Source organism: Capra hircus, chromosome 2, assembly GCF_001704415.2.
Source record: "Capra hircus breed San Clemente chromosome 2, ASM170441v1, whole genome shotgun sequence".
Taxonomy (NCBI): Eukaryota; Metazoa; Chordata; class Mammalia; order Artiodactyla; family Bovidae; genus Capra; species Capra hircus.
Window position 1 is genome coordinate 118,511,334 of NC_030809.1, and position 15,295 is coordinate 118,526,628.

Consider the following 15,295-nt stretch of genomic DNA (forward strand, 5'->3'; position numbering starts at 1 on the left):
TCACCTCTCTCCCCTCAAGATTCCAAATCAATTGAGAAACAGACATCTAAATCCATACATATGGATCAAAATATCTGCTGATTTTACTGGCAAAGCTGGACTGGAGGACGGGTTTGATTTGACTTTCTACTTATTTTTCTTTAAAACCTAGTCCTTGGGACCTGCCTCTGGAGAGAACAGGGTCTGAAGTATAGACACGTATTTGGCTGCTCTGTGTAGGCCAGACTGTGGCCTGTTCTGCCATGCAGGGACATCTGGCCAAATCAGCAGAAGCAGAAAGAATAGAGAACCCGCAGCCACAGGCAGTCATGGTCTGCAGAGAGAGCCTTGAGGCTGGCTTCCCCATGCCGGACACTTCCCCTAGTCTCGCCAACTGGTAACACAGTGCCCCTCACTCCTATAGGAAGAGGAGACATGGCCGAAAGCACCCTTTCCAACATTTCTGAGAGAGAAGAATTTCCTAACATGTGAGTCTTACAGGAAAACAGAAAGGAGAGAAAATAAGTCTCTTATATGAGGTAAACATTTAGGGTAAATCATTGTTATGACACAGATCTTGTAAAATATGTTAGTCCTCTTCCAACCCTGTCTGAAAGCATTCTATGACATTCACAACACACATGCTATAAATTTTTTTCAACATGTAAATATATATAATTCAAGTTACACAGTCTTACTTTATTAAAATATATGATTAAAGACCATCATGAACAAAGTGAAATGATAATCTACAGAATGGGAAAAAATATCTGCAAATCCTATAATGAGGATTTTATAGGAATTTATATCCAGAATATGCAAATAATTTTTATAACTCAATTACAAAAAACAAACACCCCAATTAAAAAGTGGGCAAAGACATTTCTCCAAAGAAGGTATACAACTGTCCAGTAAGCACATGAAAAGATGTTTAACATCATTAGTCATTGCCGCTGCTAAGTCGCTTCAGTTGCGTCCGACTCTGTGCGACCCCATAGACAGCAGCCCACCAGGCTCCCCAAGTCCCTGCGATTCTCCAGGCAAGAACACTGGAGTGGGTTGCCATGTCCTTCTCCAATGCATGAAAGTGAAGAGTGAAAGTGAAGTCGCTCAGTCCTGTCAGACTCTTAGCGACCCCATGGACTGCAGCCTACCAGGCTCCTCCGTCCATGGGATTTTCCAGGCAAGAGTACTGGAGTGGGTCACCATTGTCTTCTCAGAAATACAAATCAAAACAACCCTGAGATACTGCTTCATCAAATAGGATGACTATAATTCAGTTCAGTTCAGTTCAGTCACTCAGGTGTGTCCAACTCTTTGTGACCCCATGAATCACAGAACGCCAGGCCTCCCTGTCCATCACCAACTCCCAGAGTTCACTCAGACTCACGTCCATTGAGTCCGTGATGCCATCCAGCCATCTCATCCTCTGTCGTCCCCTTCTCCTCCTGCCCCCAATCCCTCCCAGAATCAGAGTCTTTTCCAATGAGTCAACTCTTCACATGAGGTGGCCAAAGTACTGGAGCTTCAGCTTTAGCATCAGTCCTCCCAAAGAAATCCCAGGGCTGATCCCCTTCAGAATGGACTGGTTGGATTTCCTTGCAGTCCAAGGGACTCTCAAGAGTCTTCTCCAACACCGCAGTTCAAAAGCATCAATTCTTCAGTGCTCAGCCTTCTTCATAGTCCAACTCTCACATCCATACATGACCACTGGGAAAACCATAGCCTTGACTAGATGGACCTTAGTCATCAAAGTAACATCTCTGCTTTTGAATATGCTATCTAGGTTGGTCATAACTTTTCTTCCAAGGGGTAAGCGTCTTTTAATTTCATGGCTGCAGTCACCATCTGCAGTGATTTTGGAGCCCCCAAAAATAAAGTCTGACACTGTTTCCACTGTTTCCCTATCTATGACCTAAATCAAATCCCTTATGATTATACAGTGGAAGTGAGAAATAGATTTAAGGGCCTAGATCTGATAGACAGAGTGCCTGATGAACTATGGAATGAGGTTCGTGACACTGTACAGGAGACATTGTACAGACCATCCCCATGGAAAAGAAATGCAAAAAAGCAAAATAGCTGTCTGGGGAGGCCTTACAGATAGCTGTGAAAAGAAGAGAAGTGAAAAGCAAAGGAGAAAAGGAAAGATAGAAGCATCTGAATGCAGAGTTCCAAAGAATAGCAAGAAGAGATAAGAAAGCCTTCCTCAGCCATTAATGCAAAGAAATAGAGGAAAACAACAGAATAGGAAAGACTAGAGATCTCTTCAAGAAAATTAGAGATGCCAAGGGAACATTTCATGCAAAGATGGGCTCGATAAAGGACAGAAATGGCATGAACATAACAGAAGCAGAAGATATTAAGAAGAGGCGGCAAGAATACACAGAAGAACTGTACAAAAAAGATCTTCATGACCCAGATAATCACAATGGTGTGATCACTCATCTAGAGCCAGACATCCTGGAATGTGAAGTCAAGTGGGCTTTAGAAAGCATCACTACAAACAAAGCTAGTGGAGGTGATGGAATTCCAGCTGAACTGTTTCAAATCCTGAAAGATGATGCTGTGAAAGTGCTGCACTCTATATGCCAGCAAATTTGGAAAACTCAGCAGTGGCCACAGGACTGGAAAAGGTCCGTTTTAATTTCAATCTCAAAGAAAGGCAATGCCAAAGAATGCTCAAACTACCACACAATTGCACTCATGTCACACGCTAGTAAAGTAATGCTCAAAATTCTCCAAGCCAGGCTTCAGCAATACGTGATGTTCAAGCTGGTTTTCGAAAAAGCAGAGGAACCAGAGATCAAATTGCCAACATCTGCTGGATCATGGAAAAAGCAAGAGAGTTCCAGAAAAACATCTATTTCTGCTTTATTGACTATGCCAAAGCCTTCGACTGTGTGGATCACAAGAAACTGTGGAAAATTCTTCCAGAGATGGGAATACCAGACCACCTGACCTGCCTCTTGAGAAATTTGTATGCAGGTCAGGAAGCAACAGTTAGAACTGGACATGGAACAACAGACTGGTTCCAAATAGGAAAAGGAGTACGTCAAGGCTGTATATTGTCACCCTGCTTATTTAACTTCTATGCAGAGTACATCATGAGAAATGCTGGGCTGGAAGAAGCACAAGCTGGAATCAAGATTGCTGGGAGAAATATCAATAACCTCAGATATGCAGATGACAGCACCCTTATGGCAGAAAGTGAAGAGGAACTCAAAAGCCTCTTGATGAAAGTGAAAGAGGAGAGTGAAAAAGTTGGCTTAAAGCTCAACATTCAGAAAACAAAGAATGCATCCAGTCCCATCACTCCATGGGAAATAGATGACTATAATTAAACACACTCAAATAGACACACAGAAAATAACAAGTTTAACAATGATGTGAAGAAACCGGAACACACTGTACATTGCTGGTGGGAATGTAATATGGTGCAGCCACTGTGAAAAACATTTTGGTGTTTTCTCAAAGAGTTAGCATAGAAAAGCCTGACGACCAAGCAATTCCACTCCTAAAGAATTGAAAGCAGGTATTCAAACAGATACTTGTATACTACTGTTCACTGTAGCATTATTTACAACACCTGAAAAGTGTAAATAAGCCAAGTGTCCATGGTCAGATGAACAAATAAATAAAATGTGGCATATCCATATATTTAAATATTATTCATTCATAAAAAGGAATGAAATTCTGGTACCTGCTACAACATGAATGAATCTTGAAAACATTATATGGTAAATGAAATAAGCAGACACAAAGGGATAAACATTATATGGTTCTATTTACATGAAATATCTAAAATAGACAAATTCTTAAGGGCAGAAAGTAGATTAGAGAGATTAACCAGGGAAGGGAATGTGAATCTGTGCTTAATAGGTACAGAGTTTCTGTTTGGGGTGATGATAACTCGGGTAGGAAGTTGATAGCGGTAATGGATGCACAACATTGTGAACACAATTAATGCCACTGAACTGTACATTTAAATATAGTTGACAGATGAATGGATAAAGACATGGTATATATACCCAGTGAATATTACTTGGCCATTAAAAAGAACAAAATTGGGTCATCTGTGGAGACATGGATGGATATGGATGTCTTACAGAGTGAAGTTAGTGAGAAAAAGAAAAACAAAGAGCATATGTTAATGCATATATGTGGAATCTAGAAAAATGGTCCAGATGAACATGTTTGCAGGGCAGGAAAAGAGACACAGACATAGGGATCAAATGGGTGGACGTGGTGGGGAGGAAGTGGGAGGTGGGATGAATTGGGAGATTGGAACTGACCTATATACGTTACCATGTAGTAAAATAGCTAGCTAGTGAGAACCTGTTGCACAGCACAGGGATCTCGGCTCTGCATTTTCTGATGACCTAGATTGGTGGGATCGGGGGTGGGGACAGTGGGAAGGAGGTCCAGAGGGAAGGGATATATATATATACTTATAGCGGATTCACTCTGTTGTACGGCAGAAAACAACACAATATTGTAGAGCAACTATACCCCAATAAAACATAAATAAATGAATAAATGCATGTAGTACTTATTAACTATTTCTTCTAATTATAATAGTGTTCTTGTTTTATTTCTTTTACTAAATCTAAGTTTTTTTAATGTCTTTATATTTGATTTTCTCTTTTCATCCATGCTAAATACATCATAGGTCCTTGAAGTGAAGTTGCTCAGTCGTGTCCAACTCTTTGGACCCCGTGGACTGTAGCCCACCAGGCTCCTCCATCCATGGGATTCTCCAGGCAAGAATACTGGAGTGGGTTGGCATTTCCTTGTTCAGGGGATCTTCCTGACCAGGGATCGAACCAAGGTCTCCTGCGTTGCAGGCAGACGCTTTACCCTCTGAGCCACCAGAGAAGCCCAAAAAGGGACTAAATCAGCCTATTCCTCATAAGCAGGGCAGGAACCAAGGTCCTTGATGAGTGATACATTTTAAAAAATGAAAAAAATGGTTGAAATTGCAAATTCATATATTTACCACAAAATTTTTTTAATGATTCATTCACACTAAATATGAATTTACATATTTTATAGCAGTTTACAGGAGAAAAATCACACTATTCTTATTTAAGAAATAAGTTTTAGTAGGACTACTATTACTAATATATTTTGACTATTCATTTTTAACTAAGTAAAGAAAAATAGGACAAAAATACACATTCACTGGGTCAGAGATGAAATTGGAATCAGGAAGTCAACAGATTTATGAGTCAAGTTAGAGGTGAACTTTTTAGTGTGTTACATTGTATAGGGTCACTCTTCACTGAATGCTAATATTATATATTAGAAACAAATACAGGAGCCAGAGTCCAGAGGTTTTCTTGGCTCTTATAGTTGTAGCTGGGCTTTCCTGGTTGCTCAGACAGTAAAGAATCCACTTGCCAATGCAGGAGACGTGGGTTCGATCCCTGGTCGGGAAGATGCCCTGGAGAAAGAAATGGCAACCCTCTCCAGTATCCTTCCCTGGGAAATCCCACAGACAGAGGAGCCTAGTGGGCTACAGTTCCTGGGGTCACAAAAGAGTTAGACATGACTTAGCGACTCAACAACAACATAGTTGTAATTCCTTTGCACAATAGCAACGCAGTTAGTAGTATGACAGATGATAAGGGGCAGAATGTTTGCAGAAACATTCCTAAGGCATTTCTGACCCTTCTTTCCTCCTTGAGCCACCTGAGAGGGGCTGAGAGGGGCCACAGATATTTGTTACCTGCTTACATTTCGCTCTCTCCTTTCCTGAATTCCTTCTTTCTCATTAAAATAATAATCGAGTGTCGTTTGAGAATCTAGATGCCTTTAAGGAATGAGTATTTTCTCCACATGTTTATGTTTTCCTCCACTGAAAATAGGAAAATATTTCTCTCTGGACACTCCATAGAATTGTTAAGTACTCTGTTGAAAGGAAAATAAGGTCTCTGGGGTATAGACATTACCAACATTAGAAACACTCCAACAAATTCTGTGTCACCAGAATTTTCCCCTTTAGTCTAAATTATTAGGATTTGAGATAATTTTAATGGAAGGCAGAAAATAGCTTCCCTATAAAATTAAATACCCAGATTTCCCTGATATATAAATTATCAACAGAATAATTATATTACTTTTTCTTTTCAAGGCAGCAAGCACTTCTGCAAATAATTGCATATCACCCCCAGATTTCCTTTGTAGATGTTTGAAGGCATCAATTACTACCATAATTTTTCAAATAAAGAACCTGAGACCAGAAAGGCTAACTACTTTGTCCAAAGCAGAGTGGACTCAGCACAGAACTCCTACACCCTCCCAATACTCCTAATAGTACATTCTTCTTTATAATTAGAACAAATCTCAGGGCCCTGTGCATAGGGAAAACACTGGAGTGAACATTAAATATTAAATATTATTGGCTTATCGAACTGCTAATGTTCCTATCATTCAAAGAGCTCATATTAAAAATAACTCAGTACAACAACTTCCTGCTACAGGTTAAGATTGTGCCTACCCTAACAACATAATAACTGGTAAATTAAGTTACTCCAGCCATTTACAATATGGAATTCACATTCCTCTTATTTAAAAAAGTCTTTTGTCAGCAAATATGAAACAGACTTCAGACTCCTTGATTTTTTTCAACCAAGATGATGCTACTACTAAGAATTTCCTGGGGGTAAGTGGCTGGTTTGTTGGCTTAGGAGAGGGTACGGGAAATGGACACTAAGAAAGAGGTCGTGGCTAGAGATCTGCAGGAAGTCAAAAGGTCTTTCTACTTAAGACCTCATGTTCTTAGACCCACAGGCAGAGAGGAAGAATGGTTCCACTATTCCACTGCACATCAAGACAAGATCCACGATAGATACGAACCTTTGATTCATCGTTTCCCAATCATCTTTACAGATAAAAGCCTAAGGTCCAGAAGACTGGCATTAAAGGACAAGACTTTACAACTGAGAATCACAAGCACCTTCTATGCATGAATCCATTAATAGAAAACCCTCTTCCAGCTGTGCTCCTGCATAGATTCAGGCATGCAAATTTGAGCACAGTTGTTAAGGAGAGACAAACTGCTCTGCTTAAGAAAGAATTCTCCCTGGAATTGTAGGTCTGGATAGGAACAGGGCTGGGGGAAAAAGGTAGCCCGAGAAACCCAGACTGCTGTGAGCTTCCCCACTACCCACAGCCCATCAGTGGACCTTAAAGTGCTGGCTGGGCATGGACTGCTAGCAGGGCCTGGGGAAGACATACAGTTTCTGGGTTAACTTCAGAAACAGTTGGCAGGTATGTATGAAGGGGCTGGGGACACAGGAGACCTTGAGAAAGTAAACCTCTGTGGATTAGCAAGAATTGTAGGGAAGTGTTGAATTTCCACAAGTCATAAAATTGAGCTTTTTCTGTAGCAGCAAAACCTTGAATTGTTAGCCAAACTAAACTAGCTCTTGGCATGTGTGTGCGTGTTTAGTCACTCAGTCATGTTCGACTCTGCAACCCCAGGGACTGTAGCCCACCAGGCTCCACTGTCCATGGGATTCTCCAGGCAAGAATACTGGAGTGGGTATAGCCATTACCTTCTCCAGGAGATCTTCCCAACCCAAGGATTGAACCAAGGTTTCCTGCATTACAGGCAGATTCTTTACCATCTGAGCCACCAGGGAAGCAAAATTAGCAAAATTAGTCTTTTGATCCCTGGTTCAAAGACTGCTTACATCAGCACGTGTTTTTTAAGATATACGAAGGACTTCCTGGTCACCAGGGATTTCTACCTTGAAGGACAAGGAGCTACCTACCCAGGAGAATCAATTCTGGTCTCTAATACCCTCCTGCTCCAGTACTAATTCTTTCTTTAACTTCTCAGTCTGATTTATCCTTTTACTTTTACTACTGCTGCTGGTGCTTGTCAGAGGCCTATCAGCTCTGCCTCTAAATCTAGAAAGCACGTGTAAATTCCAGCCTACATGTTCAAAGAAGCAAGTAACATTAAAGTGCTAATGACACAGAGTACCTAGTCATTGTAGACTTCTGAATCCTTTAATGTTTTACCTATTACTGACTTGAAGTTCTTTTTTTTTTTTTAATTTTTTTTAGTTTTTTATTTTTTAAATTTTAAAATCTTTAATTCTTACATGCGTTCCCAAACATGAACCCCCCCTCCCACCTCCCTCCCCATAACATCTCTCTGGGTCATCCCCATGCACCAGCCCCAAGCATGCTGTATCCTGCGTCAGACATTATTACTGTCTTGAAGTTCTTAACAATTTTATCTTTGACTGTGTGTTCTGCAAGTAAAGTTCAATGGCAACAGAGGAAGCGCTGAAGGATGGGAGCCTCACTCACCATGTGGTCCATCCCTCCGGGGAGAGAAACTCTTTGTTATCCTGTCTGCTCCCCTGCCCCTGCTCAATGACCTCTGCCCTCTGCCCTGGCAGGTGTCAGGGCACAGCTCAGAAAGGCTGGGGAGGTCCACACCCTGTACACTGAGCTGGGGCTGAGGCCCAGTGTCTGTGAGGCGCTGAACTGACCCCAACCTATTCCCCTCCCCGAAGGAGCCAGACATTAAATAACAGATTTTAAAAACACTGTGACAGGCCAAGAAAAAGCTTCTTCTTGCTTTTCACTTTGTGCTGGACCCCACAAACTATATTCCTGTCTCTGATTAGATATCTTATCTGGCAATCTGAAACCAATATTGTTTTTAGATTCTTAACTTAAATAGCCACAACATATATGCAATAATAACTCTTCAATGAAATGATTCTTTGGTTTCAAAAACTCTTAATAATAAATATAAAATCAGATCTTTTCAATAGTTCAAGAGGGAAAAACCCTCTATATTATTTTTGCCAGCAGGTATCATTAACAATAGAAGCTTGGACCTGTTGTTGTAGCTTGACAGTACATTGCATGAAATGGAAATGATGGAATTTTTGTTTCATGGAGGCAGCCAGGAAAAAAGAAAGTACTTATTTATCCACAGTGAAAATATTATCACTACATATTTTCTATCGCATTAGGGATAGTTAAAAAAAAAAAATCTTGTTACTTTCTCCAATGTTGGTGTTTTCTCAACTATAGTGTTTTTCCGTTATCTATCTGGCATGAAGTTAAAAATAGCCATAGGTCAGTGACATAAGGGAGAATTAAGGGGAAGTGTAAGAAATAGCTTTTAATTTCTTCTTAATTTTGTATCTGCTTCATATCTTAATATCTTACCTTGAGTTTGGCCAAAAGAAGTTCATGATCGTGAAGAAGTTTTTTGGTTTCATCTTGATTGCTTCCAATTTCTAGAAGATTGGGCTGTGATTCAGCCAACTGAAGTTGTACCCATTTGCCACACTAAAAATAAAAATGAATAAAATGCACTTTTAGTTCCCCTTACTCCTTCCCTTTCACTCTTCTCCTTCCCCCTTTTTTTTTCAAAGCTTCCAGTTACATTGTGAAGAGTTTAACCTTTCTATAGAGACATGTCCTACTTAAATTAGAACAGAACAGTTCTAACATAAATCCATGCCCTGGCTTTTCTTTTTTTGATTCATAGAATAAATTCTTTTCTCTTAGCGTATTAGATTTAAATTTAAAATTCCCAAATGAGGAACATTTACAATAGGTTATGTATTATTGATGGAGAAGGCGATGGCACCCCACTCCAGTACTCTTGCCTGGAAAATCCCATGGACGGAGGAGCCTGGTAGGCTGCAGTCCATGGGGTCGCAAAAAGTCAGACACGACTGAGCAACTTCCCTTTCACTTTTCACTTTCATGCATTGGAGAAGGAAATGGCAACCCACTCCAGTGTTCTTGCCTGGAGAATCCCAGGGACGGGGGAGCCAGGTGGGCTGCAGTCTATGGGGTCGCACAGGGTCGGACACGACTGAAGTGACTTAGCAGCAGTAGCAGCAGCATGTATTATTGAACACTAAAAAATTATAGAATAATTCACACAATTTTATGTTCTCGTGCTCAAAAAAACAAATTCTAGATAAAAATAGTGATTTGAGCAAGTAAAGTGTGAACTTCACCAAAGGGAAAAGGTTTCATAAATGTAATTTATGTTGATTAGTGTCTTTAACCTTGCTGAATCAATCAGAAAGAATAAACAGCAGAGGGAGCAAGTAATTCTTAGTTTATTTCAAAGTTAAAACATAATATTTTTCAAATCTTATTGTTGAATAGTCAATAAAGTATGCACAAAAACATCAGTGAAGTTGGATGGGTGACAACTGCCATTTGAATGCAGTCAACTTCTTTTCCACATGAAGGACCCTTTCAGTGTCCTGCCCCAAGATACAATTCATCATTGCATTTCCTAAGGAATTGCTTTTTTAAGAAGCAATATCGATTCAGCAAGAGGAAGCACTAGCAGGCACGTGCACTTGGCTAAGTGAATTGCTGAGGAGAAATGAGAAAGCTACACGTCTATTCTAGATCATTAGTACCCTGAGACTGCTTAGGAACGGGAAGCCCGCATGAATCAGACACAAGCAATTCTATTAAGATGCACTTTCCATTTTGAACAGCTTGGAGTTTATTTCAAACAGCACAGCAGTGAACTTAGGGAGCTGAGGGGGCAGGATGGAGGGAACTTTCTTAAAAGAGTTTTAGTTAAGAGTTTCCAGTCTAATTTTAGAGGGTTTTTTTCCTTTTTTCTCTCTGTCAATTTAGTCCTGATTCTTTTATCATTTATTCTATAGACATTCTTCCTCATCCTACTCAAATAAATGTTTCATATTTGAGGGAAAGAAAAGTGAATTAAAAAAAAAACTAATTTTTCCTCTTTTTCCCTCACTGCTGATAATTGCCGTTACTCAGAGCATCATAAAATGACATGGCAAGTTATCAATTTTGCTGCTTTTGCTTCTCGCTTTTTTCCACGTCCATCCATTGCCTCTGAAAAGAATGGAGGTCAAGGGACTCAGCAGAGGCCCTGTTATTGTGAGACCAAGTCTCGAGAGCCCTGGGCAAGCGGCCTTGGTAGGAACACTTTGCATTCCATGCTTCCAGTGCTTCTAGATGGAATCATTTTGTTCAGTGTCAGGTACTGCTTTCCTGTTTCGAATTTTCACAGTTACATAAAATTTGCGGCAATTAAGGGAAGTTAAACAGGCTTTATTGCCCATGCTTCTTACCAAAGGCCAGAAAATTCATTCAGTTAAGTCTGGCGGGGTCTTGAAAGTAACAGGCTGATGAGCACCGATTCCCTTCATTAAACCCTGAGTTCTTGAGGTGGTGAGTTGTCTAAATTCAAGCAAAAGGCTTCAGAAATTTTCATAGGACATATTCATAGGGAATAAAATCATGTATACATTCTTCAACCTAAAGATGTGTGCTCATCTTTGCAAATGGGCAAAGTGCTTGATATAAAACATGCAGAATCCCGTAAGTCCCAAGTGGCTTCCATTTCCTGTGGTTAAGGGCAAGTCAGACACATGCCCTTCACATCTTCCCTGGTGGGGTCTTCCTTCTCTCACCAGTGCAACAAGGATTTACTAGTGCCTTCACCATGTCAAAACCAGAGCTGCAGAGGGCAAGTGTCACTGTCTCTTGTTAGGATTCCCTGCGCTCCGTCACACTGAAAACAATGCCGCCCCTTATCTCTTCCCTCCTTCATCACATTCACTCTCAAAAATCACAGACATTTCACAAGTCCACTGGACTCTTAAGCCTAGCAATCACGAACCTGTGGTCACAAACGCTTTGTCCTTAAAAACCAAACTGAAAGTATACGGTAGGGTTTGTTATTGCTTTTCTGAAAAATCAAGCTGCTGAATATGTTTTATGGTTAACTGAAAGAGAAACTCTAGCAACTGGCTGAAACTTAGCAGAGGGTCCTCTTAGTTGCCAATTTAAAGAAGCATTAAGATGTACTTCCTGGGTTATTTTCTATATGCTGTGTACTGCTGATTGTGTGGAATGTTTTTTAGGATTATCAGCTCATAGCAAGAAGCCTACAGCCACACAGGAGAAAAAGGAAGTTGTCTGCTTACCTTTATGACAGCTATAACGATTTTGGAGTCCCCGGCCTGCACAGCTACTGAACTGACTGTCGTTGTAGAAAACTCCACAGCAGGACTCTCTCGGCTGGACATGGTACGTTAGAACCAGAGTTTACGCGCTGGACAGCCTGTGTGCAGATGTGTGGCTGCCGCTCATTTCAGAAGGCAACCACTGGGGTTACTTGGATTCATTCAGGGAAAGAGCTCCGCTCGCACTGATTACTCTGCCAAAAGGAAAGAACAGGAGGTTAAAAATAGACAACCTCATTGAGTTTATCATGAGAGAGAGAGAGGAAAGAACGGGAGAGAATCGCCACACCCCTAGTATGGTAATACTGAGCGCCTGTTATTTTGGCCATTATCTTAAATGCAGAGGGCAGCTTCTAGCTCTCTGCCTATCAGCTGATGTTTGATAGCAAATGGAAAAAGAATTACATCCTGACAACCCAAGATACTTTAGCCATTGAATCTATACAGTGATGGTGAACTTTGAAACCAGCCAGTCATTAACCTGGGTATCAATCTTTTCAAGATTTTTTTAAGTCTTCTTCACGCAAAGCAAACTCCGAAAGATGTACTTTAAAAAAAAGTTCTGGTATTTATTCTGGGACTAAGCCACAAAATTATTTGAAATACATTTTTGGATTAATCTGCTTTTCTAAAACTGCCTCTTGTCAAATGGAGTTTATGTGAAATGGCCACATTTTTCTCAGAGCCTCGGATTTCTTGAGACTTTTAAAAATATCTCAATGAGCATTTATCAATAGATATCCAGCATGTCAGGATTTCTTTGCAACTATCTACTCCACTGAACAGTATTTTCAAGTTCAGATATCATGACTACTAGGAAGTAATACATTTTCCAATTACTTTTAATTGTAGCAGGGGCATGACTTGTATTTTTGATTAAAGGTTAACATTATGTATTTTTGCTACTTTTCGTTTAAAAAGAATAACATTGTACTTAAGATTTGGTTTTATTTCCAACCCTCCCCCACCCCATGCCTGGGGCAGGAAAATTATAGATGGCTTAAATCAGAGCCTAAGATCGACAGATTAATCCTATTGCTAGAAACTCAGTGTGTGTCACAAGCTGTCTGTGGTATTAAACAGCAGCTGTTGGATTCCCTGTCAAGGAACAGCTGAAAATAACACTGAAGCTTAGGTCAGAGGTCAGATGCAAACACATCAGAGATACTGACTCTGGAGCTGCTGAAGCCATCGGAAATCTTTGGGCCGAAGCCAGAGTGGAGGATATAGCTGGTTAAACCCTTAGCTCAATTTAAAAGCATGGTTAGGTTCAGGTTCATTATTCAGAAGGCTGAGTCAGCACCACGGCTTTGTTCATGATGACATTCTTGAATCAAAGGGGAAATAGTTTTTACATATATTTTGGGTTTGGCAATTATTTTTGCTTCCCAGAGCATATCCTGGCTGCTCTGCTGTTATGTGGGCATGACCCAGTTGCCTGCTGGTCAGCAAAAGGAAACCACTTGGGCCCCAGTTCCTGGGCTCCAGAACTTCAGCAAAGGCCATAAAAGGTGTATTTGGGGCAAGCTCAGGAGAGCAGATGCCAGAGACACCGAAGCACTATAAATGGTTTCATCCTATGGCGGGGATGGAGAGCTTGCAGAGAACCATCCTGACCTCTCTGCAGTGGCTGTATCAGCATTCAAGGCGGGCTCCTTCTGCTTGAGCAAACAGTTGGTCCAAACAAACCAAAACAAATTGAGCGAAACCAGTTTTCAGCTAATTGCCCTCCAGAAAAATCGAGAGTTGACAAGTATGTCACGTAATCTCCACACCCTGAACTAAAATGCCCAAAGGAGCCTTGCTTAAGCCTTTGTGTACACGGCAAACCGGAACAGCAAACGGCGCACCCAAGGCACAGTGCACCTTGCCCCAGAGCAAACCTACTGTTAGAAACTCAGTGTGTGTCGGCAGTGGCCTAAAGGCCCTCGGGAGGCCAGGGGAAATAGGTTACGCAGACAATGGTTAGAAGAGTGCTGGTGTTCCCAGAGCCCCACTTCAGGTGGATGACTGTATAACGCGTATGGAGGGCAGTGTGGACTGTGCGGAGTCACAGGCCCAAGGCAAGGGAAAGGGAAGAGACAGGTGAGGAGGAGAGAGAACTAGCATGAAAATCTGATTAATTCCAAGGCTTAAGGGCAAAAGGAATCAGAAATATGTAAGACGTTGTTAAAAGATTAATCCAGCTATTCAGCAGCAAAGGTGATAGTATCTGTCTTTGTATAGATGATCTTTCTGGGCAGACCCAAAAGTGGTGCATAGAAAATATTTTCTGCATTGGTGGACATCAACAATAATGCAAACTGCATGCATGAATTTAAGTGGTTTCTAACAAATGTCCTTTAATTCAAATTCTTGGCTTTAACAACTTCAAAAGACTTGAATCACTTTTTTCTCCCCTTCTCTTGCTTTCTATTTCTTTCCTCTTCAACTTCTTAGTCCTTCCTTGGAAGCTCTGTTGTTTAGACCTCTCCGTCTACATCTTGCTCATTTACAAACTTGGTCTAGGTCTCTTCATCCAGCATAATATTTAATTATAAGCTGCATTATTAACCCTGGGAAATAGTTTGGAAAATACTAAGTATAAAATATACTGTACTAAAGAAATTGCTACCCTATAATTAGATGGGCTTTTTTTTGAAAGCTTTTGAGCTACAGTTTGTTTATACTCTGCCTCCCCTATCATCACCAAAAAAGCAGGATAAAACAAAACAAAACAAAAAACCTTACAGGCATTCTTATATTCTTTGAAGTTTATAGAGGATCTTGCTGAGGTTATTATGCCTTCTCTGTTTATCCCTCTGGGAAATGCCTGTTTTTTTTTTTTTGTTTTCATACCAGCTGAGTTTTAGTGAAAAATCCTCCATGGGGGATCAAAAAGCTATAACTGAATTCTGTAGAGCTGCAAATAGCACATTCTCCCCGCCAAATTTTTCTTTTATTGTAGTAAAATACACATGACAAAATTTACCATCTTAACTATTTTTAAGTGTACAGTTCAGCGATATTAAGTGCATTCATAGTGTTATTCGACCTTCACCAACATCTATCTCCATAATTCTTTAATCTTATAAAAAATGAAACTCTATACGCATTAGACAATAATTCCATCCCCTACCCCACCACAAAACCTCTGGCAACCACTGTTCTACTTTCTTTCTCTATGATTTTGACTACGCCAAGTATCTCATAGCAGCTGTTTTTTGTGATTGATTAATTTTACTTGGAGAAGGAAATGGCAACCCACTCCAGTATTCTTGCCTGAAAAAGCCCATAGACAGAAGAGCTTGGCTGACTACTAT

At 40.5% G+C, this 15,295-nt stretch overlaps 1 protein-coding gene across 1 annotated transcript in view; it reads right to left on the bottom strand.

Moving 5' to 3' along the window:
• The window catches only part of CCDC141 (coiled-coil domain containing 141), a 230,638-nt gene extending 218,479 nt beyond the window's left edge, over window positions 1–12,159 (bottom strand). The window contains exons 1-2 of the mRNA XM_005675907.3: window positions 11,955–12,159; window positions 9,184–9,306 (exon numbers count right to left, since the gene is read on the bottom strand). Coding sequence (XP_005675964.2) covers window positions 9,184–9,306; window positions 11,955–12,056 — 225 coding nt within the window. The 5' untranslated portion in view covers window positions 12,057–12,159. The remainder of the gene's footprint in view (window positions 1–9,183; window positions 9,307–11,954) is intronic.